At 41.6% G+C, this 24,441-nt stretch overlaps 1 protein-coding gene across 2 annotated transcripts in view; it reads left to right on the forward strand.

The window, feature by feature from the left end:
- Positions 1–23,025, forward strand: part of si:ch73-340m8.2 (tyrosine-protein kinase SRK2) — a 50,761-nt gene extending 27,736 nt beyond the window's left edge. Inside the window, exons 5-11 of one of the 2 annotated variants that reach the window (XR_010016342.1) lie at positions 8,281–8,439; positions 10,947–11,002; positions 13,446–13,599; positions 15,026–15,157; positions 15,280–15,496; positions 15,654–18,575; positions 22,351–23,025. Coding sequence is in view for 1 of the 2 variants with exons in the window: in XM_063035387.1 (XP_062891457.1) it covers positions 8,281–8,439; positions 10,947–11,002; positions 13,446–13,599; positions 15,026–15,157; positions 15,280–15,496; positions 15,654–15,657 (722 nt within the window). In the remaining variant the exon portion in view is untranslated. Of the gene's footprint in view, positions 1–8,280; positions 8,440–10,946; positions 11,003–13,445; positions 13,600–15,025; positions 15,158–15,279; positions 15,497–15,653 lie in introns of both variants that reach the window. The other variant, XM_063035387.1, reaches the window with a different exon arrangement.
- The last annotated feature ends 1,416 nt before the right edge of the window (positions 23,026–24,441 follow it).

Raw genomic sequence — 24,441 nt, forward strand, 5'->3', positions numbered from 1 at the left:
ACATAGTCTCAAGATTCAGGGCAGTAAATTTAGGATGGAGATGAGGAGGAACTGCTTTTCCCAAAGAGTGGTGAATCTGTGGAATTCTCTGCCCAATGAAGCAGTGGAAGCTACCTCAATAAATATTTTTAAGACAAGGTTGGATCGATTTTTGAATAGTAAGAGAATTAAGGGTTAGGGGAAAAGACAGATAAGTGGAAAAGAGTCCATAGTCAGATCAGCCATGAACTTATCAAATGGCAGAGCGGGCTCGACGGGCCAGGTGGCCTACTCCTGCTCCTACTTCTTATATTCTTATGTTTATCTATGCTGATAACAGTTTGCAGAGACAGATGGTGATGCAGCCAGTCATAATACTCTCCATGGTACATCTGTAGAAATTTGCTAGAGTCTTTGGTGAGATACCAAATCTCCTAAATTCCTACTGAAATATAGTGTGCAATCTTTGTAATTGCATCAATATGTTAGACCTATGATAGATGTTCAGAGATGTATACAACCAGGAACTTGAAGCTTCTTACCTATTCCACTGCTGACCCCTGGATCAGGACTGGTGTGTGTTCTACCAAACTCCCCCCTCTTAATTCCACAATCCTGACACTCAATACGATGTTGTTACTGTGACACCACTCACTCCTGTACTCCTTTCAGGCAAGCACAATCTGCCTACTGCAGTTCAGTGGCTGACACTGTGGTGATTTTGGCTCTGGAGTAGATATGACAGAAGTTGAGGGCTTCCTGCTTATCCTGCAGATTAACTCCTCTTTGAGTTGGAAGCCCATTCAAGGCAAGGTGCATATATGCTTTAAGGCAGAAGACTGAGGAGGGCCAGAACAATGACTCAGCTTGGTTTTATCTCGGTTTACAATAGAATTGAATCTGTAACCAACCATCAGTCTTATCATCTTCAGCAGGGATTTTGTCTGCTATAGAAGCCTTTTTGCATTTCAGATAGAATGCTGTGGGAAGGTCAATAAGAGTAGGTCAAATATAGGCACTTACTGTTTCTCTGTCCTTCTCTAGTCTTGGCTTCTAGCTGTTTAGAACCAGAGATGGTATTGACAGCGTTAAAGAATCCACAAATGCTTGGATGTTGGTGAGTTGCCAGATTATGGTATATTTTTTCCTCCCATCATCTGTTCTTCAGGTTAAAAGGTTTTGACTTTCAAAGGCTTGTAGTACTGTTTATTTTCTCAGTGTGTTGAAGGTTCAGAACATTGGAAGTTTTGAGAGGAGAGGATTTTAATCAGGTCCACTGCCTGAGTAGAAAAGGCAGCTGTGGATCGCTAGAGTGAAATAGAGCTTTGAGCAGTGACCAATCCAGACATCGGAAGTTTTGAGAGAAGGGGATTTCACTCAAGTCCACTGCCTGAGTAGAAAAGGCAACAGTGGGTTTCTAGAGTGAAACAGAGATTTGACCAGCGACCAATCGGCATTTGGGATTGATTAGCAAGAGCAAATTAAAGGAAAGCAGGGCCAGTCGTCATTTGAATGGACAGAGTCAGAGTGGCGATCTTGAGGGTTTAGCTCTTTGAGGCTTCATCAAAGTGATCATAAATTGTGATTAGAGATTTGTCAGTATGATGTTGTGAACATCACTGAGTCATGGCTGAAAGAAGGCTATAGTTGGGAGCTTAACATCAAAGGACATATTTTGTACTGAAAGGACAGGCAGGAAGGCATAGGAGGCGGTGTGGCTCTGTGATAAGAGATCTTGGTAAGGCTCTTTAGGAAGGGGAGAATGTTGAATCTTTGTGGGTGGAGCAAAGAAAATGCAAGGGTTAAAAAACCATTATGGAAGTCACGTATAGGCCTCCAAATAGTAGCCAAGATGTGGGGTTGAGATTGCAAAGGGATCTGGGAAAGGTATGTTTTAATAGGGTAATGACACAATTGTAATGGAGGACCTCAATATGCAAGGGGATTGAGAATATCAGGTTGGTGTTGGATCACAAGAGAGGGAATTTGTTGAATGCCTATGGGATGGCTGTTTAGAGCAGATTGTGCTTGAGCTTACTCAGGGAAAGGCCATCTTAGATTGGGTGTTGTGTGATAACCCAGAGTTAATGTAAAGGAACCCTTAGGAGGCAGTGATCATAGTATGATTGGATTCATTCTGCAAGTTGAGAGGGAGAAGCATAACTCAAATGTGTTAGTACTGCAATGGAATAAAGGCAAATACAGAAGAACAAGAGAGGAGCTTGCCCAGGTGGATTGGAGGATGATACTGCCGAGAATGACAGCTGAGCACAGATGGCTGAGGCTTCTGGGAATAGTTCACAAGGCGCAGAATAGATGTGTCCCACAGAGGAAGATGTTCCCAAATGGCAGGGCTAGAACCACGGCTGACAAAGAAAGGAAAGGACTGCATAAAGCCAAGGAAAGGACATATAAGGTAGCAAAAGTGAGTGGGAAGTTGGATGATTGGGAAGCTTTTAAAATCCAACAAAAGGCAACTAAAAAAGCTATAAAGGAAAAAGATAAAATATGAGGGCAAACTAGCCAATAATATAAAGCAGGTTACTAAAAGTTTTTTCAGTTATATAAAGAATAAAAGGGAGGTGAGAGTTGATATTGGACCACTGATAAATGATGCTGGTGAGGTAGTAATGGGGGACAAAGAAATGGCCGATGAAGGTAATGGATACTTTGCATCTGTCTTCACTGTGAAAAGCACTAGCAGTGTGCCAGACGTCCGTGAGTGTCAGGGAGCAGGAGTGAGTGCCATTGCAATTACAAAGGAAAAAGTGCAAAGCAAGCTCAAAAGTCTTAAGGTGGATAAGTCACCTGGACCAGCTGAACTACATCCCAGAGTCCTGAGAGAGGTTACTAAAGAGATAACGGATGCATTGGTCATGATCTTCCAAGAATCACTTGCGTCTGGCATCATCCAGAAGGACTGGAAGATCGCAAATGTCACTCCACTCTTTAAAGAGGGAGGAAGGCAAAAGAAATGAAATTAGTGGGCCGGCTGGTGGCGCAATGACATCAGCGCCGGACTCCGGAACGAAGGTTCCCAGGTTCGAATCCAGTCGGGGCTGCTTCCGAGTACGCTTTCCATCCGTGCTCGGTGAATGTCGAGATCGCAACTTGACCTCATAAAATAAAGGGAAAAATACTGCGAAATGTCTGTGTGAGGAGTGGAGCACCACACAGTCTCCCTCTTGCTCCGTGCCTTGTAAAGGCATGAAAAAGACATCGTCCTGCCAACATGGCACACACACGCATGCACACGCCAAAAAAAAAAGAAATGAAATTAGCCTAGCCTCAGTGGTTGGCCTAACCAGTTAGCCTAATCTCAGTGGTTGGGAAGGAGTTGGAGTCTATTATTAAGGATGAGGTTTCTGGGTACTTGGAGACTAATGATAAAATAAGTCAAAGTCAGCATGGCTTCTGTCAAGGGAAATCTTGCCTGATAAATCTTTGAGTTCTTTGAGAAAGTAACAAGCAGGTGGACAAAGAAGAGGTATTGGATGTCATTTACTTGGATTTTCCGAAGGCGCCTGATAAGATGCCACTCATGAGTCTGCCTAACAAGATAAAATCCTATGGCATTACAGAAAATATACTGGCATTGATAGAGAAGTGGCTGACAGGCAGGAGAAGCAAGTGTGAATTAAAAGGGCCTTTTCTGGTTGGCTGCCAGTGACTAGCGGTGTTCCTCAGGGGTCAGTATTGGGACCATGAGTTTTCACATTGTATGTCAATGATTTGGATAATAGAACTGATGGCTTTGTGGCAGACTTTGCGGATGATAAGTAGATAGCTAGAAGGGTAGATAATGCTGAGGATGCAATGCAATTGCAGCAGACTTAGACAAGTTGGAAGAATTGGCAAAAAAAGTGGCAGATGGAATACAATATTGGGAAAAGTTTGATAATGCATTTTGGTAAAAGAAACAATAATGCAAATTATTATCTAAATGGGGAGAAGGTTCGAACATCAGCGGTGCAGAGGGACTTAGGAATCCTCATGCCAGACTCCCGGAAGGATAGTTTACAGGTTGAGTCTATGGTAAAGAAGGAAAATGAAATGCTGGTATTTATTTCAAGGGGACTAGAATATAAAAGCAAGAAGATAATGCTGAGCCTTTGTAAGAGACTTGTCAGGTCGTACTTGGAGTATCGTCAACAGTTTTGGGCCCCATATCACAGAAAAGATGTGGTGTCATTGGAGAGAGTTCAGAGGAAGTTCATGAGGATGTTTCCAGGAATGAAAGGGTTAACATGTGAGGAGCATTTGGCAGTTTTAGGCCTATGTTCGATGGAATTTAGAAGACTGCTTGGGGATCTCATTGAAACTTACCGAATGTTGAAAGGACTAGATAGGGTGGATGTGGAAAGGATCTTTTCACTAGTGGCGGTATTCAGAACTAGAGGGCACAACCTCAAAATTGGGAGGTGACCTTTTAGTTCAGAATTAAGGAGGAATTTTTTTTAGCCAGAGAGTAGTGAAACTGTGGAATGCTCTGCCACAGACTGCGGTGGAGGACAAGTCCATGGGTATACTTAAGGCGGAATTTGATCATTTCCTGATCGGTCAGGGCATCAAAGGATATGGTGAGAAGGCATAATTGTATGGGGTTGAGTGGGATCTAGGATCAGCCATGATGGAATGGCAGAGCAGACTCGATGGGCTGAATGGCCTAATTCTGCTCCTATACCTTATAGTCTTATGTGATCGAATTCACCCTGAAATTTGAGAAAGAGAAGCTAAAGTCGGATGTATCATTATTACAGAGGCATGGGACAGGAGTTGGCCGGAATTGACTGAACAAGAACATTGGTAGGGATGACAGCCGAGCGGCAATGGCTGGAACTTCTGGAAGCAATTCAGAAGGCACAGGATATCCCAAAGAAGAAGAAGTATTTTAAAGGAAAGATGACACAACCATGGCTAACAAGAGAAGTCAAGGACAACATAAAAGCCAAAGAGAGAGAATCTATTAGAGCAAAAATTAGTGAGAAGTAGAGGATTGAGAAGCTTTAAAAAACCAACAGAAGGCAACTAAAAAAGTCATAAGAAGGCAAAGATGGAATATAAAAGTAAGCTAGCCAATAATATTAAAGAGAATACCAAAAGTTTCTTCAGATACATAAGTTGTAAAAGTGAGGCAAGAGTGACGCCGTTGGGAAGCAATGCTTGGAGTTGGTAATGGGAGACAAGGAAATGGCGGACGGACTGAATTTTGTATCAGTCTTCATTGTGGAAGATATTAGCAGTATGGTGGACATTCCTGCTGTCAGAGATCATGGTTGGTCTGAAGGTAGGTAAGTCACCTGGACCAGATGGTGTACACCTCAGGGTTCTGAAAGAGGTTGCTGAACAGATTGTGGCGACATTAAAATTAATCTTTCAAGAATCAGTAGGTTCTGGAATGGTTCTGGATGACTGGAAACTTACAGATGTCGCTCTACTCTTCAAGAAGGCAGAGAGGCAGAAGAAAGGAAATTACAGGCCAGTTGGTCTGACCTCAGTGCCTGGAAGATGTTGGAGTTGATTGTAAAGGACGAGGTCTCAGGGTACTTGGAGCCAGACGATAAAATAGGATATAGCTGGCATAGTTTCCTCAAGGGAAAAGTTTGCCTGACAAATCTGTTGGAATTCTTTGAAGAAATAACAAGCAGGACAGACAAAGGAGAATTGGTTGATGTTGTGTACTTGGGTTTTCAGAAGGCCTCTGAGAAGCTGCCACAAATGAGGCTGCTTAACAAGCTATGAGCCCATGGTATTACAGGAAAGATTCTAGCATGGATAAAGCAGTGGCTGATTTCAGGAGGCAAAGAGCGGGAATAAAGGGAGAATTTTCTGGTTGGCTGTCAGTGACTAGTGGTGTTCCACAGGGGTCTGTGTTGGGACTGATTCTTTTTATGTGATATATCAGTGATTTGGATGATGGAATTGATGGCTTTGTTGCAAAGTTTGCAAATGATATGAAGATAAGTGTAAGGCAGGTATTTTTGAGGAAGTAGAGTGGCTACAGAATGACAGACAGATTAGGAGAATGACAAAGAAATGACAGATGGAATACAGTGTTGGGAAGTGTTTGGTCGTGCACTTTGGTAGAAGAAATGAAAGGGTTGACTATTTTCTAAGTGGAGAGAAACCACAAAAAACTGTTGTGTGGATCTTGGGAGTCCTTGTGCAGGATTCCCTAAAAGCTAATTCGCAGGTTGAGCCTTTGGTGAGGAAGGCAAATGCAATGTTAGCATTCGTTTTAAGAGGACTAGAATATAAAGCAAGGATGTAATGTTTAGACTTCGTAACACACTGTTGAGGCCTCAAGTGGAGTATTGTCAGCAGTTTGAGCCCCTCATCATAGAAAGGATGTGCTGAAACTGGAGAGAGTTCAAAGGAAGTTCATGAAAATGATTCCAGGATTGAATGGCTCATCATATAAAGAGCACTTGATGGCTCATGGCCTGTATTCACTATAATTCTGAAGAATGAGGGGTGATCTCATTGAAACCTATCAAATGGTGAAAGACATTGATAGAGTGGATGTGGAGAGGACCTTCGCTGTGTTAAGAGTCTAAACCAGAGGACACAGCTTCAGAATAGAAAGCATCCTTTTAAAACGGAGATGAGGAGGAATTTCTTTAGCCAGAGAGTGGTGAATCTGTGGAATTCTTTGCCACAGGCAGCTGTGGAGACCAAGTCTATTTAAGGCAGAGGTTGATAGATTCTTGTTTGGTCAGGGCATGAATGAATACAGGAAGAAGGCACGAGATTGGGGCTGAGAGGAAAATTGGATCAGGCATGATGAAATAGCGGAGCAGACTCGATGGGCCAAATGGCTTAATGCTGCTCCTATATCTTATGGTCTATTGCCACCCTCAATTATGCCCTTTAACCATATGAGTAGCATGAGACCAACAAAACCACTAGGTAAAAACACATATCTTTGCGTTTGAGGGGGACCTTCTTTACTCAGAGAGTGGTAGCTGTGTGGAACGAGCTTCCAGCAGAAGTGGTTGAGGCAGGTTCGATGTTGTCATTTAAAGTTAAATTGGATAGCTATATGGACAGGAAAGGAATGGAGGGTAATGGGCTGAGTGCAGGTCAGTGGGACTAGGTGAGAGTAAGAGTTCGGCATGGACTAGAAGGGCCGAGATGGCCTGTTTCTGTGCTGTAATTGTTATATGGTTAAATATGGTTTTATATATATATATGAGCAAGATATGAAGGGACAGCAGCCAAAAGCAAAAGAAAGCATCATTTAACAATGGTCTTCCAGAGAAGATCTACAAGTAAACCCACTTGGTCTCAAAATATCGTCTCTATTGTTGCTGCTTCACCTTACTCCTTCTAGCTTAGTTGATCTATTACTAAGTGCCAGCACCATTATGCAATTAAACACATTGTATCCAATAAAAGAATTTCTTGTTTCTCCAAATTCCTACATGACACAAGTAGTCTGAAATCATGTTGGTGTTCAGATTCAAGCGGTCCATCGTAAACAAAAAAAAAAAATTCTGAGGAAGCAACCCTTTCAAATCAATTTGTTGTCCAGTGTAAATGCAACAACTTTTCTTCTAACTTACTTGGCATGAGGTTTTATCTGTTTGCTCTGTTCTAATGAATTGTCTTTGCAGCTTAGAAGTAGGCAGATTTTAAGTAAGTTAATGTTCTCAGTCTCTTTACTCCATGTTCAAAGCCATCCGAACGTGCTGCGGTACAGTTCTCTGGTAAGAAAGTAGCTGACAAAATTAGTACTAATGGGTTATGACCATACTGATAAAAAAGTTACTTTCATATCCTGGCGCCCACACGCCAATTGGAATGTGATAAATAGCCTGAGTCAGTGAGACCCATGCCTATTTATGATTTTGCCCCATTTTATGGGGAAGGATGCAGAAGGTAGAAACAGAATTAGGGTGCAGAGAATGTCTAAAGCTGCTCTGGTAGCGTACTACCAACTGGCGCGATACCCATCCCGACTCAACCCTATCAGGAGCAAGGCCCATTGTTACCTGTGCAGTACCTCTGTTGTAAAGCTCTAGCTGAGCCCTTGCTCCCTGCAATCTATGACCACACCAGGGTGGAGTTTTTACTTTGACCCATTCAGCACTGAAGTAGGAACTGACTGGACTGGGAAACAGGGCTGAGCGGGATCTGTAATTTTCACTGTGAGCTGCAGATTTTGATGTACAGGTGAATTTGGGGAAGAAATTTGTTGCCTGACATCCAACATGTCATTTTACAAAAAAAAAAGGTTATTAAGTACAAAATAGATCATAATAAGAAGAAATGGCTCATTATTCTCTTTCGTTCTGGCAGTGGGTGTACAGTTGAAGAAATTCTTGGAAGAAGTTGAGATCATGAAGCAATTACGGCACGAAAGGTTGATCAAACTTTTAGCTGTGTGCACAGAAAGGGAACCATTTTGTATAGTGACAGAGTTAATGGCAAAAGGAAATCTCCACAATTACCTCGAGTGTAAGTAAATTACTGTCTTTTATCCTTTCTTTCCTTTATATGTAGCCATGAGAATTGATGGGCCAATCCACAGTTATCACTAATCCTAATCACTGTATGAGCTGGATAAAACATGATTTACAGAAAAAAATGCTGTGAAAGTGTTAAAATGGATTTTACAGAACGGAAATCTGTGTCCGTAACCCCAAAGTTTAGCAATTTGTACTTTCAGCTCAGGTCAAGTTAGCATGCATCATGATTATACTTTAATTTTCTACATTTAAGCTACCAAAAGCAGTGCCCTTGTGGGGCTAGTTGCTTCATCATGAGCCACTGGTAATGTTCCTGAAGACTGGAAGGTGGTATTGTTCCTTTATTTAAGAAGGGTAGCAAAGACAAGCCAGGGAACTACAGGCTTGTCAGTCTGACATCTGTTGTGGTGAAATTACTGGAGGGAGTATTGAAGGATAGGATCCACCACTATCTGAATGGACAAGGTCTGATTAGGAGGAGCCAGCATGGAAGCTCTAAGTGTTTTTTTTTTTTTTTTTTTTTTGAAGAGGTAACCAAAAGGGAAGATGAGCACAGGAGTAGTGAACGTTGCCTGCTCAGACATTAGCATGGCTTGTGACAAGATCCCCCATGGCAGACTGGCCTAGAAGGTTAGGACCAGTGGAATCCAGGGAGAGCTGGTTCGGTGGATTCAAAATCGGCTCTGAGGTAGGAAGCAGAGGTTGGTAATTGAGGTTGCTTCTCGGAGTAGAGACCAGTGACTAGTTGTGTGCCACAGTGGGTGTTGTTGGAACCCTCGTTTTTTGAAATCCTATGGATGCAACAAAGATGGCACAAAATTAGGAGGTGTAGAAATTGAAGAAGGTTATTATAAATTGCAGGGGTCTTATCAGTTGCAGAAATGGACCATGGAGTGGCAAATGGATTTCAATACAGGTTAGTATGAGGTGATGCATTTTGTAAAGTCAGACCAGCGTAGGACATAGTGAATGGTAGGGTACTAGAGAATGAAGTGGAACAGAGACATCCAGGAGTACAAATACATACTTGGCTGAAATCTGCATAACAGGCAGACGGGTTGATGAGAAAAGCATTTAGTGTGCTGGTCTTCATCACTCAAGGCATTGAGTTAGCAGCTCTACAAGTCATTGACACTCAGAGCACAGTGTGCTGCTGTGATCATCCTGTTATAGGCAAGGTGTGGTTAAACTGGAAAAAGTGCAGAAGAAATTTACAAGAATATTACTAGGACTAGAGGGCATGAGAGACATAGACCAGGGCTAAGTTTTTATTTCTTGGATTGTAGGAGAGTTAGGGGCATCCTTATAGAAATACTTTAAATTATGAAGAACATCAATTATAAGGTTGATGGTAATAGTATTTCCCCAGAGTAGTGGGCACAGTACTAGATGGATATGGGCTGAATGCAGGAAATTGGTACTAGATGGGACAGCACTGTAGCCAGCATGAAGAGCCTGTATTTGTGTTGTACTGCTCTGTCTCTATGCTATTCCTGATTTGAGACATTATGCTAATGATAGTTGGGAGGGATGATCCAGATTAGAGAACATGTCTTACGAGGAAAGAATGCATGAGCTTCAGCTTTTCTCTTTGAATCAACTGAAGATAAGAGACAACTTGATGGAGGTGTACAAGAGAGGAAAAAGGGGGATCTGGTTTCAGTTCACTGGTGTGATTTAAGCACAACTGAAGCACGAGTTTTTAGTCTCACATTTGGAGACGAAGTGATGTATTTGGTGTAAGGGCTCCTCAGTTCAGGGGCAGTGTTCATGGATGGAGTTTGATTGGAGACACTGTTCCCTTCGGATTCCCAAGTTCTCATCCCTAGGCAGGCTTTGGGGAGGTTGCCTTGATATCCATTTGGCTCTACTGTGGCAAGGTTAGGCAGAGACACTAGGAAGAGAAGTAAAACCCAGCCTCTGTGATAGTTTGATTGTTCTGTAAGAAGGATCTGAGGGCATCGCAGTGCAAAGAGAGATTGGTTATCAATCATTCCAAGATGTTCAGGCAGGGTATTTTTACAGACACCATCAAGGAACATCTGTTACACCTCACAACACGCTGGAGGAACTCTGCAGGTCGGGCAGCATCCGTGGAAAAGATCGGTCGACGTTTCGGGCCGGAACCCTTCGGACGAAGGGTTCTGGCCCAAAACGTCGACCGATCTTTTCCACGGATGCTGCCCGACCTGCTGAGTTCCTCCAGCATGTTGTGAGTGTTGCTTTGACCCCAGCATCTGCAGATTATTTTGTGTTTATGATCTGTTACACCTGTTGTGGGCAGCGTATGAAACAGCAAGAATAAACAAGCCAGCTGCAAACTATCTGCAGCCTTGGACATACAGTATGGGTATACAGGTCTAGTGGCAGAGGAAAGTGACAAGCTAAAGTGTGATGGAGCACCAATACCCAGTAATCACTTGCTTTATGAGATACTTGCAAGTCCAGACAATTTAAACCTGTTTCTAATACGAAATCTCCTGATTCATTTTACAGCTCATTCAGAAACAAGGAATCTGGAATTTTCTTTGCTCAATGGCTTTGCCATTCAGGTCTGAAGATTTACCTCCTCGCTCAGAATAAAATAAAGAGGCTATGAGGAAAAATAACATCTGTATACAGATGTGTTGGAGAAAGGAGGAAGGGAGTTCTTTTTACATTATACGTTAATGATTTGGATGATGCAATTGATGGCTTTGTTACAAAATTTGCAAATGTTACGAAGTTAGGTGGAGAGGCACCTCAGAGTTGAACTGCATGTGCCTGTAACAAGAGCTGTATAACTCATCTCCCATTACCTTAGGCCACGAACTAATCAATCACCCTTGCTGTGGACCACCTGGAGGTCCAAACTGCTCTTGTTACACCACATGCAGTACAACTCTTTGAGTGATATTACAGAAAGTTCGAAGTTAATAACTCATCTCCTTCTACCTTAGGCCACAAACCTATCAATCACCTCTGCTGTGGACCACTTCTACAAAGAAGGGATCAGGGGACTAAGTTGAAAAATAAATGTGCTAGGTTTTCTAAAATTGACTCCTCCTACCTTAGGCCACGAACTTATCAATCACTCCTCATAGAATATAAAAAGCAAGGATGTAATGCTGAGACTTTATAAAGCACTGGTGAGGCCTCACTTAGAGTATTGTGAACAGTTTTGAGCCCCTTATCTGAGAAAGGACATGCTGAAACTGGAGAGGATTCAAAGGACATTCACAAAAACGATTCCAGATTTAAACAGCTCGTCATATAAAGACCTTTGGTTGGCTCTGGCCCTGTGTTCAGTAAAATGCAGGAGACTGAGGGGGGACTTCATGAGTGGATGTGGAGAGGATGTTTCATGTGGTGACAGAGTCAGAGACCAGAGGACCCAAGCCTCAGATAAAAGAGTGTCCTTTTAGAGTGGAGATGGAGAGGAATTTCTTTAGCCAGAGAGTGATGAATCTGTGGAATTCTTTGCCACGGGCAGCTGTGGAGGCCAAGTCTATATGTATATTTAAGGTAGAGATTGATAGATTCTTGATTAGTCAGGGCATGAAGGGATATAGGGAGAAGGCAGGAGATTGGCCTGAGAGGGGAAAAAATGGATCAGCCAAGATAATTTGGCAGAGCAGACTCGATGGGCCAAATGGCCTAATTCTGCTCCTATGTCTTATAGTATCCTTCTAAATAATATTTTGTACACATCAAATGAAGAAGTTCTCAGAAGAGCCCAAGCAGTTCCATCACTCATACCAATAATAAGAGAAAGACAACTCAGATTCCTAGAACACATCATGCGGAAAGATGAACGAGAAAAACACATACTCTCTGGAAAGACTGAGGGAAGCAAACCTAGAGGAAGACCTTGGCTTATGTACATCAAAAGCATAGCCAGGCGGCTACACATCGAGGAAATGGAAGTCATCCAAAAAAACGAAGGATAGATCTACATGGAAAACCATGGTCACCATAGTCCGCATCGGATGTGGTACCTAGACAGACAGACACAGAATAGAATTTTGCTAATATACAGGATGCTCCTAGTTAGTAGAAAGCTTATTTAAGCATTGGACAACTTCAAATTTACTTGAAAGAGTATAAATTTGATTGCCACAATAAAATACAGACAGGAAATAAAACACTGAAGGTGCTATAAGGCTGAAACAGTGCTAGCAATCACCAATTGAGTTTCAATTACTGTCACTGTCTGAAAGTTTTGTACAATCTCCCTGCACGGATTTCCTCTGGGTGCTTGGGTTTCCTCCATATTCCAAAGATGTATGCAGCTAGATTCAGTGTTGGTGAGTTGTGGGTATGCTATATTTGTGCCAGAAGCATGGTGACACTTGCGGGCTGCCCTTAGCATAATCCACAGACTGTGTTGGTCATTGATGCAAGGCAATGCGCTTCAGTGTACCTTTTGACTACCCGTGACAAATCGGGACAAATCTTATCTCGATATTTAAAACAAAAACACTCCTGCCAGAGTTATGTAGAAAATTATAGTAAGTAGGGAGAGTCCATCTACAGGTTTGGAAGACATTACAGTGAAAAAAGACATGACGAAGAGCTGGGTGGGAATAGTCAAATGGGAACACACAACAGCTCTGCACAAGAACAGCCCAAGGTTAACAATATTATCTTCTTCACTTGTGCTGGACGTGCATGAGAAGCAGCATCTATATGTTGTTCTGTGCTTTGGAAGGCTGGCTCCATTGTCTTCAGTTTAGCATAAGTGACTGGAAGTGTACGTATCTCTCTTGAAGCTTTTGGGTAGAAAATGTGAAATGGTTAACTGTTATGTTCATGGAATAAAAGAAGATGAAAATAAAAGGAAATAAATAATGCCCTCCCTATCTCCCTGTAACTCTGTATAAAGAAGGCTCTCAGGAAGTTATAGCAAGTTTCAACTGATGATTTCAATTTATAATTGAATAGTTTTGAATAGTAGGATTATGATGTAAAACAGTGTAGATTAATAGCTCAATGGCAATATTTCCAATATTATAGATTGCAGAAGGAATGGTCTACCTTGAAGAGAAACGTTGCATTCACAGAGACCTACGAACTGAAAATGTCCTCCTTACAGAAATGCTCTGTTGTAAGATCTGTGACTTTGGCCTTGCACGACTGCTTGAGAGTGATCGGTGCGGGATGACAGATGGTAAGAATAGCTTTAACTTCCAACACAAACGGCATCGACTGCAGCTTTTAACCAGTCAGCATTTGGTGCAGGATGTGCTTTTCTTGATCTTGCTCGTTAATCAATCATCAAACTATAAATGGGAATTGGCTGCCATCAGAACAGAGGCCACCCAATTTTCCATCCATTCAAAACAAAGATGAGGGCATAAGAAATAGAACAAGGGCATAAGAAGGGATGGCCATTTGGGCTCCCAAGCTGGTTCCACTATTCCTCAGGATCTTTGACAACCCTTTGATTCTATTACATCCAGGAATTTTCTAAATGTTGCAAATTTCATTGAGATCTCTTCATGAGCTCAAATACAGCTTCTATTCCATTTATATAAGACAATTGAATGGGCCTATTGTACAATAAAGATGAAGTCCTTATCTCTCAACCTAACTTGTCATAGCCTTTGTATTTTATTTGTCTACTTGTACTGCATTTTCTCTGTAACTATAATACCATTGCTTTTCCTTTAATACTAGCTATATGAGCTTATGATCTGTCTGAATGGCAAGCAAACAAAGCTTTTCACTGTATCATGGTGCATGTGACAATAACAAACCAGTTATCATTTGCCTTTCTACCATCCTCCAGAAATTGCAGGTCCTCATACACCAAATCCACTCCCCCAGAACCAGTCCAGTGAATATTCAGCGTGCTCCCCTCATGGCAAGTGTCCCTTCTTAGGCAACACATCAGGGCCCTGGTCCCCATGCTTCTCTGAAATTTACCAGCTTCACTTAAAAATTTATTATGCTACCTTACTGTGTAATATCAAAAATAAAACTGAATTACAAATGTGCCAGAGTATTAATTGGATGACATACCATAGTCTGGAAAAATCCGCTGGTCCAGCATCGCCAAAGTCCTGCATATGCAGTATTAATGGAGTTTTACCGGACTTTACCCCAGAACTTTATCCTGTCCAAAGAATTTCAGCCTTCAAAGGTTAACTTAATATCAGAGAATGTATACAGTATACAACCTGAAACTTGTACTCTTCACAGGCATCCAAGAAACAAGAAACCCCATAGAATGAAAGACAGAAACTTCAAAGCCCTGAAGTCTCCCTTCCCCCATCCTTCGCACCAGCAGCAGCAAAAAGCATCAACCCACCTCCCCACTTGTGCCAGAATTACCAACCCCACCACTGCCCACCATGCAAACACCAGCAAAAGCCCCCCCCCCCCCAAAGAGGTCTTGATCCAGATTCCACAGTTTGTAACCTGTCACTTTGGTATCTCCGACAGCCTCTCTCTCTCCAGCCTTGGAAGTACTGTTGTAAGATAAATAATGAGTGTTTCCTGTGTATTTTTCCTCCAAAATGTAATGAATCAAAGAATATTTTGCATACCTTAATATTCTGCCATATTAAAATTTTATTATATGTTTCCAATAGATTGTAAAGTTCCAATTAAGTGGATGGCACCAGAAATTTTCCTTGAACAGAATTATACCATAAAGTCTGATGTGTGGTCTTTTGGTGTCCTGCTGACAGAAATTGTGTCATATGGTGAGACTCCATTTCCAGGTATGACATTCACATCACCAGTAGAGTTTTGGAGATAACTAGCTGGTGTTATGAATTCACGGACATTTGTTGTGCCCTTGTAAAAGTGTATGGTACTTTTCAGCTCTTTTTATTTGAAACAGATAAAAGCGCACAAGAATTTGCAATTGATTTATTGAATGGAATAGACATCTCTCCTCCTGCCTGCTGCCCAGACAGTCTTAATGATATCGTGCTTCAGTGCTGGAATCGGAATTCAGAAGAAAGGCCAACATTTAAAGACCTTCAAGCCATGCTAATGAAATGTAGCCCAATGCTAAAAACAGAAATATTACTTTCTATCAACACTGGATTGCAACAGTAAGCAGAATAAAACTCTTTTTACTCAGCCACACAATAATTTGCACTAAATTATAAAGCAGTTCTGAAAACTGCAGCAATAATCCTGTTTCTTTATTCTATCTGTAGTCTGCACTTCCGGAAAACAAGTTAATGCTTTTGTCTTGTTTTGTGACAGGTAAAAAATTGGGAAGATCGCACAGCATCTAACACACTTGGAAAACAAATCAAATTACATCAGCTACCAACGAGAGTAGGATGGGGATCCTGGATGAACTTTCATACTGTGTGTTCAAACAGTATAAATACAGCTTTGTAAATTTGAGAGCACTTTACTGAAAATAGCAATGTCAAAAATCATTGAAGGATTCATGCCCTTCAATAACAAGACCATAGGTATTTAAGATATAGGAGTAAAATTAGGCCATTTGGCACATTGAGTCTGCTCTGCCCTTTCATCATGGTTGATCCAATTTTCCTCTCAGCCCCAGTCTCCTGCCTTCTCCCCATATCCCTTCATGCTCTGGCCAATCAAGAATCTATCAACCTCTGCCTTAAATGTCTAAAGCCTTGGCCTCCACAGCTGCCTATGGCAAAGAATCCCACGGATTCACCTCTCATTGTCTCATCTCCATTCTAAAAGGTCGCCCTTCTATTCTGAGGTTGCATGCTCTAAGATTCTAATGTCATTTGACACTAATCCCATATGCTACAGTAAAAATAACCCCAAGGATTATTGTGACACTTTTTAACCACAAAACTCGGAACAACTCTTTTTTTCATATACAACTCTCCAGTATATCATGAGCTCTACTGTTTATAGGGAAGAACTTGCCATTTTAATGAGTTATGTGGTATTTCACTGTACAAGCATCCAAGTAAATGGCAGTGTTTTAAGCAGACTCCCTAGATCCCTGGAAACTATCTAGTCATCATCCCTTTCAGCAATTACAATCTAATACAGTACGCACAGTGTTTACCAAATGCAATCCTGCCTAGTTCCTTTACAATTGCAAGAAGACACAAGAATAAAGGCCAATATGCAATTTGTCTTATAAAGAACTACTCATTTCATTGAACAATTAGGCAAGTCTAATCAGGTAGGTACTGAATACACAAATGATAGAAACTCTGTAGATGCTGGAAATCTGAGCAACACACACAAAATGCTGGAGGAACTCAGCAAGCCGTACCTATGGAAAAAAGTACGGTCAATGTTTTGGGCTGAAACCCTTTGGAAGGAATGGAGAAAAAAAGCTGAGGAGTTAGATTTGAAAGGTGGTGGGGAGACAGAGAAACACCGGGCAATAGCTGAAGCTTGGAGGGGGAGGGATGAAGCAAAGAGCTAGGAAGTTAGAACTATAGAACCATAGAAACTACAGCACAGAAACAGGCCCTTTGGCCCTTCTTGGCTGTGCCAAACCATTTTCTGCCTAGTCCCACTGACCTGCACACGGACCATATCCCTCCATACACCTCCCATCCATGTATCTGTCCAATTTATTCTTAAATGTTAAAAAAGAACCCGCATTTACCACCTCATCTGGCAGCTCATTCCATACTCCCACCACTCTGTGTGAAGAAGCCCCCCCCCAATGTTCCCTTTAAACTTTTCCCCCCTCACCCGTAACCCATGTCCTCTGGTTTTTTTTCTCCCCTTGCCTCAGTGGAAAAAGCCTGCTTGCATTCACTCTATCTATACCCATCATAATTTTATATACCTCTATCAAATCTCCCCTCATTCTTCTACGCTCCAGGGAATAAAGTCCTAACCTATTCAACCTTTCTCTGTAACTGAGTTTCTCAAGTCCCGGCAACATCCTTGTAAACCTTCTCTGCACTCTTTCAACCTTATTTATATCCTTCCTGTAATTTGGTGACCAAAACTGAACACAATACTCCAGATTCGGCCTCACCAATGCCTAATACAACCTTATCATAACATTCCAGCTCTTATACTCAATACTTCGATTAATAAAGGCCAATGTACCAAAAGCTCTCTTTACGACCCTATCTACCTGTGACGACACTTTTAGGGAATTTTGTATCTGTATTCCCAGATCCCTCTGTTCCACTGCACTCCTCAGTGCCTTACCATTAACCCTGTATGTTCTACCTTGGTTTGTCCTTCCAACGTGCAATACCTCACACTTGTCAATATTAAACTCCATCTGCCATTTTTCAGCCCATTTTTCCAGCTGGTCCAAGTCCCTCTGCAGGCTCTGAAAACCTTCCTCACTGTCTACTACACCTCCAATCTTTGTATCATCAGCAAACTTGCTGATCCAATTTACCACATTATCATCCAGATCATTGATATAGATGACAAATAACAATGGACCCAGCACTGATCCCTGTGGCACACCACTAGTTGATTGGTGAAAGAGAGAAGGCCATGGAAGAAAGAAGGAAGTTGGGGGGAGAGGAGCACCAGAGGGACTGGCTATAAAGTTAGCACGAATTTGTTAAGACATTTGTCAAGGAAACAAACAACACGGCTATTGGGAAGAAATCCATTTGGCCAGAGCACCAGCCATGGGAGCTGTGTATTATGAGATTATGATATCTTGTCTGTTCCATTCACTGCCTACCCATTCTCACCAACTTTTCACTGCCAACTTTCAGGAAGATGGAGAAAACCAAGCAAACTGGGTTAAGTTTCAAAACAAGAAGTCACAGTCCTGACCGTTAATTCCCCATTTTCTCCCAATCCCAATTCCCTTTGACGGCAGCACACCTGGTTCTCATCAAGACCTGCAGCATAAAAACCCCAGCTTTGCATCCACTCATTGCCAGATCATTGTTTGGCCAGTGTTGTAATTAATGTTCCCGGCCACTTAGGATTGTGTATTTTAAGTTTTACTTCAGTACTGAGGTTTACCTGTGTAAATCCGTCTCTCTGTGTCAAGAAAAGTATTGTCTACCACTTGCCTTTCTACGCTCCATGTGAAGATAAGGGTTGCCTGCCGCCTGCCTTTCTGTTTGCCGTTCAACTCCAGCAACGCTTCGTGTCAGGTTCCAGCTACGGTCACGCCCTCGTCTGCATCCTAACCCTATCTCCGTGCCAGTGGGTTCGCCCTGTTCCTTGCAACACAAGAAGGTACAGTAGTTTTTATTTTGTGATTAACATACTTTAATTATCAACAGAGAAGCAAAGGTGTGTTAGTCATTTAAGTATGTTAATTACACGATAAATGTCACTGTACCTATCTGTTTGGATCTGTCTGTTTGATAATTGCAATTAATAGGTCAGGATGAGGGCTTTACCAGCAATGTGAACATTTACAAGTCATCCCTAACTGCCCTTGAGAAAGCGATGATTCATCACCTTTGAGAACCCAAGCAACCTTTCCGGTGAAGACTTCCACTTGATGTCCTGCCATCAGCCAATCTACCACCATACCTTTGGTGTCTTCTTGCAAGTCAAGTATGTAATTGGCCACTGCAGCAGTCCCGGTAGTACAATATTCATTACGTGCCACCATCCAGACAAACACCCATTTATGCCTGCTCTCTATTTCCTGTTATCTAGCCAATCTTCTACCCTCTCAAATGGGTTACCTCCACAGCTCGGCCTTTTACTTTCCACAATAGTATTTCATGAAATATCCTTTCAAGTGCCCTCTTGACATTTTTTTTAAAATATATTATTTTATTGAGTCCCCCTCCCCAGCCTCGCCCTCTTGACATCTAATGATTCAATTGATCTACCTCCATCCACAGCACACTTCTTGAAAGAAGCCTAATAAACTGGTTAATCATAGTTCCCTTTCAACAAACTGTTCATTTTGCCTGAGTAATTTAAATTTTGCTGTGGACTGCTATTATGTAAATAATTACACGTCCTAATGTTTCCAAAAACTTCCCTCTAAGACATGTTAAGACATTTAATCTGTAGTTCCCCGTCTTCTGTCTCTTTAAAAAAGGAGTTGAAATCCAGAACAAATTTCTCTTAATCTAGCAAATTCTGGAGAATTAAAACCAATGACTCAACTATCTTACTAGCCATTTCTTTAAGATCCTATGACGAAATCCTTGGGGAACCAGAGACTTGCCAGCCTGGATCTCCATCAATTTGCTCAGTGCCACTTTCTTGGGGATAGTAATTTTCCTGAGTTCCAGTTTTGATTTACAGCTATTTTTGGGTGTTTCTTTCTATAGTGGAGACTGATGCAAAATAATCTTTAACTCTTCTTTTACTTTATATGTCAATGAATTGGATGATACAAAAGCAAAGACGTAACGTTGAAACTTTATAAAGCACTGGTGAGGCTTCACTTGGAGTATTGTGAGCAGGTTTGGGCCCCTTATAAGACCATAAGACATAGGAGCAAATTAGACCATCTGGCCTATTGAGTCTGCTCCACCAGTCAATCATGGCTGATCCTTTTTTTTCCTATCTTCTCCTCAGCCCCAGTTCCCGGCCTTCTCCCTGTAACCTTTGATACCATGTCCAATCAAGAACCTATCAATCTTTGCCTTAAATACACCCAACAACCTGGCCTCTACAGCTGCCATGTGGCAACAAATTCCACAAATTCACCACCCCTTGGCTAAAGAAACTTCTCCGCATCTCTGTTTTGAAAGGGCGCCCCTCTTTCCTGAGGCTGTGCCCTCTTGTCCTAGACTCTTCCACCATGGAAACACCCTTTCCACTTCTACTCTGTCTAGGCCTTTCAACATTCAAAAGGTTTCAATGAGATCCCCCCTCAGCCTTCTGAATTCCAGCGAGTACAAACCCAGAGCCATCAAACGTTCATAGAAACATAGAAAACCTTCAGCACAATACAAGCCCTTCGGCCCACAATGCTGTTCCTTGTATGATAATCCTTAGAAAGGATGTACTGAAACTAGAGAGGGTACATAGGTTTATGAAAATGATTCCGGGATTGAATGACTTGTCATATGAAGAATGTATGATGGCTCTTGGCCTGTATTCTGAGAATTCAGAAGAATGAGGGATGACCTCATTAAAATCTATAAAATGCTGAAAAGCCTTGATAAGAGTGGATGGGCCAACTGGCCTAACTCTGCTCCTGTATCTTATGGTCTTATAGTGTTCTCCTTGTTTACTATTGTATGAACTACGTTAACTCTCATTACCTGTATTTACTGTATATTGCCAAATATTTATAGCTTGTGCTCTAATTTTGCTTTTATTAACCTTTTGAACATATATTTTATATCATGCTTTTTTTCTGACCCGCCACCCTTCTCTGTGTTTTTGCTTTAAGTGACTAACTATATTTAAGTTCTTGGAATTTAACTTCCCCTGGAATTTTTCTTTCTCTTTGGATTGTACCTGTACAGTGTATTATGGAGGATTCCCTTGTCTGCCATGTTATTGCCATGAATGGATCCTTTAATCTAATCTACCAGTTCGCCTTGGCACACATTCCTTTCATGCCCTTATTTAACATGAAAATGCTAGTTTTGCACATATTCTTCACTCTTTAACTTCTTGATCTTAAAATTAAATCTTTTCTAAGAAACTATTCCCACAATATTCTGTTGGCTCCGATATTATTTTACCCATCTGTTTTTCCTGTCTATATAGATTTTAACTTCAGGTAATTTTCCCCTGCCCCCTTTACTCTATTTCCTTTCCCCATTCTGGCTCCCCTCTCACCCATTCTTTTCACCTCACCTGCCCATCACCTCCCACCAATGCTCCTCCTCCTTCCCCTTCTCCCATGGTCTATTGACCTCTCCGATTAGATTCTTTCTTCTTCAGCCTTTTACCTCTTCCACCTATCACCTCCCAGCTTCTCACTACTTTCCCCCTTCCTCCCTTCCTCCACCCACCCACCTGGTTTCACCTGTCACCTGCCAGCTTGTGCTCCTTCCTCTCCCCCTACCCTTATTCTGGCTTCATTCTCCCTTCCTAATGAAGGCTCCCAGCCTGAAGCATTAACTGTTTAATCCTCTCCTTATTGCTGCCTGACCTGCCGAGTTCCTCCAGCATTTAGCGTGTGTTGCTCTGAATTTCCAGCATCTGCAAAATCTCTCGTTTTGGTCTGCCAAACTTAGACTCCTGCTGTATCATTTTGGTTGGTGTTACAGCCAGGATCCAGAAACTACTTTAACTGGCATTACTTGCGATGTCACTTCTCACCACTGGCATTGTGTAATTTGCCAAGGCACAGATGAATCATTGTATTGGAATAAAACTACCCTTTTCCTATTCATGTGCTCAGTTAATATCACCATGATACCATTCAAAAATGTAAGCTCTTGTCTTCATCTCAGCTCTACAATAGTGTTCATTGAGGTGCAGGCTACTTTTAAATGGAGATAATCTCACTGAACTTCCCATCTTCTGAACAGGTCACATGAGTAGGTGTGCGACTAGCAATGGTACCTCCTACAGATTAATAAAGCCAGATCACAACAGTAGATTGGTTCTTCCAAAGTTGTCAGACAGACATAGAGCATGACCTGTAGATTTGCAGCGCCTGCAAAAGTCACCCCAATGATTTAAAAATTAAAAAACTATATATTAAGAAAGCTGTATTCTTTAGTTTTGCCATAAGTGATTGGTACATTGTCCAGTAACAGGTAAAATTATCTGGTCCAACTCAAGCCACTCAGTTTATGTATAAACATAGTTTATAAAAATAATGAATTGGTAATTATGATCACAAAACTGATGATGACTTTGCAGTGAAAATACACAGCAATTTGATTAACTGGGGACTTCCAACAAACTGAGGCATGAAGTTCAAATGGGACAAACTTCAGCAAATCACAACCACACTGCAAACGCAGCTCACTTGTTTTGGGTCTGTATTAGAAAAATATAGTGCAAAGTGGACAACACAATGCAGAAAAAGCATCTCAGTGAAACCAAATTTCTAATTATTTTGTTATGTAAGGGTTTTTAAACCATTGAACACGTCTACACAGCGCTGACACAAGAAAGCAGCATCCATCATCAGGGATCCTTACCACCCAGCTCATGCTCTCTTCTCACTGCTGGCATCAAGAAGAAGGTACAGGAACATCAGGACTCACATCTCCAGGTTCAGTGACACTTATTACCCCTCAACCACCAGGCTTTTGAACCAAACGTTCGAAACATTGTGGGCCGAAGGGCTTGTATTGTGCTGAAGGCTTTCTATGTTTCTATGAATGTTTGATGGCTCTGGGTCTGTACTCGCTGGAATTCAGAAAAATAGCCCCATTACTGAAATGTTCCCACAAACAATGGACTCACTTTCAAGGACTCAATGTCTCATGCTCTCGATATTTATTGTTTACTTTATTTATTATTATTAATTCCTTTTTTCATACTTGTACAATTTGTTACCCTTTGCACACTGGTTGCCCATCTTGTTGGGTACAGTCTTTCATTCATTCTATTATGGTTATTGAATTTATTGAGTATGCCCACAAGAAAATGAATCTATGGTGACACATATGTACTTTGATAATACATAGATGGTTAAAGAAATTTTAAAAATAAATATCTCATGCATTTTATAAATCTCTTTTGTATCTCTATGTCAATAAAGTCTTTGTAAATATGTATACCATTGTAATGAAATAAATGCCGAATAACTTAAGAAGTCCACCTTGTCACTAATTTCTGTAGTTCCATCTCTCGATGAATCTAAAAAAGAAAATAGAACACAATGGCATAGTACAGGCCGTATGGGCCACGATATCGTGCCAACGTTTTAACCTACTCTTAAATCAATCTATCCCTTCCTTTGACATAGCCCTCCATTTTTATAGAACACAGAACACTAACAATTTTGTTTCAGGGCTTGGTAGAAATGGATAGACCCAGAACAGTCTTGAAATAATCTATATATAAAATTGATATAATCTAGTAATACATTATTTGGTTTCAAAGGATAAGGACTTGTTGACAATTAACAGTGGGGCACCTCAGGGAGGTGTGCTTAGCCCACTGCTCTACTCTCTCTAAATCCATGACTGTGTGGCTAGGCACAGCTCAAATGCAATCTATAACTTTGCTGATGATGGTTGGCAGAATCTCAGATGGTGATGAGAGGTCGTACAAGAGCAAGATATACCAGCTAGTGGAGTGGAGACATAGCATCAACCTTGCACTCAACATCAGTAAGACTACAGAGCTGATTGCGGACTTCAGAAAGGGTAAGATGGGGGAACACACACCGGTCCTCATAGAGGGATCAGTGAGCAATGTCAAGTTCCTGGGTGTTCAAAACTTAAGCCTGGTCCCAAAATATCAATGCAGCTATAAAGAAGGTAAGCCAGTGACTATATTTCATTAGGACCTTGAAGAGATTTAGTATGTAACCTAAACCACTGACCAATTTCTACAGATGTACCATGGAGAACATTCTAACTGGCTGCATCATCGTCTGGTATGGGGTAGGGGTGGGGGTGGGAATGGGGGAGAGGAAGGACCAAAGAAGCTTTTTTTTAAAGCAGTTGGATACATCTGAATGGCTTGCTAGGCCACTTAAGAATTAACCACATCTGGAGTAACACATAGGTAAGGATGGCAGGATTCCTCCCCTAAAGAACATTAGTGAACCAGATGGGTTTTTACGACAATCGACATGGTTTCATGCTCATCAGATATTTTTATAGAATTCAAATTCACCATCTGCCATGGTGGGATTCAAACTCATATCCCTGGCATATAATTGAGTCTCTGGATTATTGATCCAGTGGTAATCACCACTATGCCAAATCAGGACCTGGATAATATCCAGACCTGGGTGACAAGTGGCAAATATCATTCAAGCCACGCAAGTGACAGGCAATGACCATCTCCAACAAGAGAGGCTTTAACCATCATCCCTTGACATTCAGTGGCATCACCATCACCGTATACCCTACTATCAACCTGGGGGTTACCATCGGCAGGAAACAGAACTGGTCTGGCCATATAAACACCGTGGCTACCAGAGCAGGTCAAAGTCTAGGAATCCTGAGGCATGTAATTTACCTCCTGACTCCCCAAAACC

The sequence above is a fragment of the Mobula hypostoma genome, chromosome 2, assembly GCF_963921235.1.
Source record: "Mobula hypostoma chromosome 2, sMobHyp1.1, whole genome shotgun sequence".
In the NCBI taxonomy this organism is placed as follows: domain Eukaryota; kingdom Metazoa; phylum Chordata; class Chondrichthyes; order Myliobatiformes; family Myliobatidae; genus Mobula; species Mobula hypostoma.